Source organism: Cucurbita moschata, unplaced genomic scaffold (genome assembly GCF_002738365.1).
Source record: "Cucurbita moschata cultivar Rifu unplaced genomic scaffold, Cmos_1.0 Cmo_Scf00044, whole genome shotgun sequence".
Lineage (NCBI taxonomy): Eukaryota > Viridiplantae > Streptophyta > Magnoliopsida > Cucurbitales > Cucurbitaceae > Cucurbita > Cucurbita moschata.
The window spans coordinates 559,412-564,503 of NW_019268560.1; the positions used below are offsets into that span (position 1 = coordinate 559,412).

The following is a 5,092-nucleotide window of genomic DNA, read 5'->3' on the forward strand; positions in this document are numbered from 1 at the left end:
TTTTTTTTTTTTTTTTTTTTTTTTTTTTTTTTTTTGTAAAAAAAAAAAGGTGTATGGCCGGAGTCCAAGAGTTTTGGAGAACAGGGCATAGTTGGAGGTGTGCCATCGAGGTGGAAAGGAGGCTGCATGGATAAAACCCCTGATGCAGTGCCTTGTAACAGGTACCCTTGTTAATCATAATTTGATATTTTATTATTATTTTTAATTCACATTGAATGGTGACTAACTGCATTAATTATGATTAACACAGGAAATTAATCGGAGCAAAGTATTTCAATCAGGGACTAATCGCGTACTTGAAATCCCACAATTTAACAGATGAACTCTCATTGATCGTCAACTCTACACGCGACTACGTAGGTCATGGAACCCACACGCTATCGACGGCCGGCGGCAGCTATGTCTCCGGCGTCAGCGTATTTGGGTCCGGTATCGGGACTGCCAAGGGCGGCTCTCCCAAGGCCCGCGTCGCTGCCTATAAGGTCTGCTGGCCGTTCCATAACAGCGGCGGCTGCTACGACATCGACGTTGTTGACGGATTTGATCAAGCGATCCACGACGGCGTCGATGTCCTTTCGCTTTCCATCGGCAGTCCACCAGCCGAATACTATGATGATACCATCGCCATTGCTTCCTTTCTTGCAATCAAGAAAGGAATCCCCGTGGTGTGCTCTGCCGGCAACTCCGGCCCGAGCATGGCGAGTGCTTCTAATATTGCTCCATGGATTTTGACGGTTGGGGCTAGCACTTTGGACCGTGAATTTCAAGCCCCCATTGAACTTGGAAACGGGCAACGCTTCTGGGTTTGTTTAAGAATATTTAGTCATGAATTATAATTTCACGTATATATTATATTTGATTTTTATAAGCAAATATCCCTTCCATTATTGCTTAACCTAGGTATCATATTTGTCCTCGTTTGGTTGAACATAAAAATTGTTCCTGGTGATTAGGGGTCAAGCCTTTCGAGACCATTAGCAAGAAGAAAGCTATACCCATTGATAACCGGAGCTCAGGCGAAAGCAACGACCGCCTCTGCCGACGACGCCATGCTCTGCAAGCCAAAAACTTTGGATCATTCTAAAGTGAATGGGAAGATCTTGGTTTGCTTGACAGGGGGCTCTTCGAGAATTGACAAAGGAATGCAAGCCGTCCTCGCCGGTGCTGTCGGAATGATTCTTTGCAACGATAGGTTTAGTGGATTTAAAATCATCGCCGATCTCCATGTTCTTCCAGCTTCCCATATCAATTACAATGACGGCCAAGCTGTTTTCTCGTACATCAATTCTTGGAAGTAAACAAATTACAATTTCTTTACTTCTTTATGAATCTTTGTCGGAATATTTCTCTAATTGTTGTTGTTTTTGACAGAAATCCGATGGGATATTTGATTCCGCCGTCGTCCAAAGTTAATACCAAACCTTCTCCGACAATGGCGGCTTTCTCATCCAGAGGGCCCAACATGGTTTCACCGGAAATTATCAAGGTTTGGTTATGAATTACAACATCCATTTGAGATTATCAAGAACAGAGCTCATGAGTTTCTAATTCTTTGCAGCCGGACGTGACAGCGCCGGGAGTGAACATAATCGCGGCATTCTCCGGCGCTGTGAGCCCAACAAGGGAGCCATTCGACAACAGAACAGTTCCATACATAACAATGTCAGGGACCTCCATGTCCTGTCCCCACGTCTCCGGCATTGTCGGCCTCCTCAAAGCTCTCCACCCCGAATGGAGCCCTGCCGCCATCAAATCCGCCATAATGACCTCTGCCATAATTAGCGACAACACAATGAACCTCATCCTCGATGGCGGCTCCCCTATGTTTGCTCCAGCCACCCCCTTCATATATGGGTCAGGGCACATCCACCCCACTGGCGCCATCGACCCCGGCCTCGTCTACGACCTCTCCCCCAACGATTACTTAGAATTCCTCTGTGCCAGTGGCTACAAGGAGAAGAACATTCGAGTATTCGCCGATGAAAATTTCAAGTGCCCTATTTCTTGTTCTATTTTTAACTTTAATTACCCTTCCATTGGGGTTCAAAACTTGACTGGGAGTGTCACCCTTAAAAGAAGGCTGAAGAATGTTGGCAGGCCGGGGGTTTATAGAGTCAGAGTTCGACAGCCGGAAGGAGTTAAGGTTTCAGTGAAGCCAAGGGTTCTGAAGTTTTGGAAGATTGGAGAGGAGAAGAGGTTTGAATTGACAATGACCGGAGCTATGGCGGAGGGTCAAATTGGTTATGGTACGCTAATTTGGACCGACGGCAAGCACTTTGTTAGGAGTCCAATTGTGGTTTCTTCGGGCCTTTTTTGAACCCATTTTGTTAGGAGGGTTACTAGACACTGAAATCATATAGGTTTTTATATGAACTAGTTCTTAGGAATTCTTTCTTTTTATTTGAAACATTTCCCAATTTTCGTTTTTAGTTTGATAAATTGTTTTAGTTTAACCAATTATTGAAACAAACAATTTCTTTTCATCTCTCTATTTCATCGAACTCTGTTCGAGACAGTGCCCAGATTGTTATGCCTTTCGTGCAGGTCGAAACTTATCTTACAAGGAATTTTGCTACCTCGGATCGTTATAGTTTCACCAGGATTTTGATTGCTGGCTCACTTGTTATCAGGTCACCAACTTCTTGGACTTTCTGACACTGGGTAGGCATCAATTTTCATAATGGTCTGCAGGTGATGTTCTTTTAATTGAAGAGAGAGGTTCACAACCATTTTTTTAAAAGAATGAGAGTGGCATAACAGGTAACACTTAACAAGAGATAGATACGGGTGATAGGAAAAAAGAGGCAAGCCCCTAATTCAAAATATAGTGTGAGAGGGGCCGAGCTTGGACCAAGTTTCCATTTCCAAGTATGATTCTCCGCCTCGGTATCTTCTTCTTCTTCTTTCATCTCGAGAGCACAATTTTCAATCAAATGAAAAGGTTATTTATCCTAAAACTTGTAATAAGTTTGTTAATAAACTCAATTTATTGTTTTTTAATAGAAGGAAAATGTTAGTCTGTAAAACGTCAATTTATTTATTTTCAAATATTTATTACAATTTAAATATATATTTTGAAAAGTTACTTCCAAATAATTTAAAATTATTTTAAAGAGAATAAATCATAATAAAATAATTATGAAATTAAATAAATCTGTTGGAAAATTTTCTGACAAATTTGGGACACTATGAAGCCTCAAAGGAATATTGTATGACTTGGAAATTAGTTGGAAATTGGTCAAATTTTCCTCTTAAGAATACCATGGCTCTTTCAAATTAGTATCACCTTCTTCCCGTAATTGTGACAAATACCTTAAAATTTATTTCTGTGAGAACTCTTGTTGTTGTTCGAGCTCTCTAAGGTTGTGCAGTTCCTTAGTGACTTCTTTCTTTGTCAACATTTTTGGCATGTGACTTATTGTTGCTCCGACTTTTACTTGTGTAGAACACTTCTTTTTCACTCTTGGCGTGATACCTCTCATTTGCTTAGCTATGGCTTCTTGGCTGGCTAGCTGGGAAGTATTGAGTCATCGTGATGTCATGTTGTGATGTCATGCTTCTTTATTATTCTTCTTTTAGAACAACATCACGAACATGTCTAGTGGTTTTCAAGGCAAACATTGCTTCTGATGTGGAAGACCAGACAAAGCTGAAATCACAAAGCATACTAAGAATTCTAAGAGTCAGACAACCTACACCAACCTTGCTCTGATACCATGCTAGGAATCACAAAGCTCTACAATCGTATGATATTGTCCCATTTGAGCATAAGTTCTCATTGCTTTGTTTTTTGTTTCCCCAGAGGCCTCATACCAATGAAGATAGTGTTCCTTACTTATAAACCCATGATCAACCCCTTAATTAGCCGATGTGGGACTCCTCTCCCAACAATTCTCAACATATTTGGCTCGAATACTCACCATTGTAAATAAGATGAAAATTCTTGGTAAAAACATGAAACAAGTGGTGATTATTGAAAAAATCTTGAGATCAATGACCTCAAGATTTGACTGTTATATATTCGATTGAAGAGCCTAGATGAATTGTAAAGCATCTTGCTGGTACATGAGCAAAGACTGAATGAACATGTAGATGATGGACAGGCATTAAATGTGACATACGATAATAGAATCGGTGGAAGAAAATGTGATCGAGCTCATAAATTTTTTCAAGGAAGATGTAGAGGAAGAGGCAGACATCCATGGTAAAGGAAGTGCATTATGCTAAGCTTGAGGAGATAGAAGAAATGTTGTTGATGTCATATGTGAAGCTCAATCAATCAATGTGTCCAACAAGGAATAGTTCTCCGATCTTGAATTTCGATCTTGCTTGTGGAGTGATTCAAATCTCAAACAAATGTTCTTTCCTTGAGATATTTGATCAACAAGGTAATTCGAATCTTACTCTTGTAGTGATTTCCATATCATTTGGTATTAGAGCTTTCCCTTGAGCTGATTTCCTTATCATTTTGGTATCAAAGCTTTCCCTTGGGTTGGTTTCATATTTTTTGAATGATATGAAATCACAAGGGGAGTAAGATTCAGATTACCTTGATAGAATATCTCAAGGCAAGAACACTCGTTTGAGATTCAAATTACTCCACAAGCAAGATCGATCATATCTAGCTTGAATGATTCTTGTTGAGCAAATATCTCAAGGCAAGAACATTTGTTTGAGATTCGAATCACTCCACAAGCAAGATTGATCATGTCGAGACATTTCAAGAGTTTGTAACATTCATACGCGACTAGCATTTTCTTCATATCTTCGTTGAAGTATATTGTATATTGATGTCTCTTGGTTTATATCACAAGAACTTATGCTTTAAGTGGACAATATCATACTAGAGATTTGTGGTTTTGTACAAATTAACTCTTTATTCGAGTGGGTTCGATTAATCCAATTTATAAAGTTTTTATTTATTAAACTCGATTCAAATAATTTTTTTTGGATCATCGAACTTTTTCGAAAACCGTACAAAAGAACCCTAATTCACTCCAAATTGGGGTTGGGTAGAAAAAGGTTGTTTGTATAAATGGTTGGTGGCGCAATCATAGAAAACTGAATTGGACAAGGAAAGTCAATGTTGGAG

General features: G+C 39.7%; 1 protein-coding gene across 1 annotated transcript in view; it reads left to right on the plus strand.

Moving 5' to 3' along the window:
• Window positions 1-2,317, plus strand: part of LOC111434037 (subtilisin-like protease SBT5.4) — a 6,702-nt gene extending 4,385 nt beyond the window's left edge. Inside the window, exons 7-11 of the mRNA XM_023071334.1 lie at window positions 50-161; window positions 251-803; window positions 954-1,294; window positions 1,372-1,486; window positions 1,559-2,317. Of these exons, the coding sequence (XP_022927102.1) occupies window positions 50-161; window positions 251-803; window positions 954-1,294; window positions 1,372-1,486; window positions 1,559-2,317 (1,880 nt within the window). The remainder of the gene's footprint in view (window positions 1-49; window positions 162-250; window positions 804-953; window positions 1,295-1,371; window positions 1,487-1,558) is intronic.
• Window positions 2,318-5,092: the final 2,775 nt, after the last annotated feature.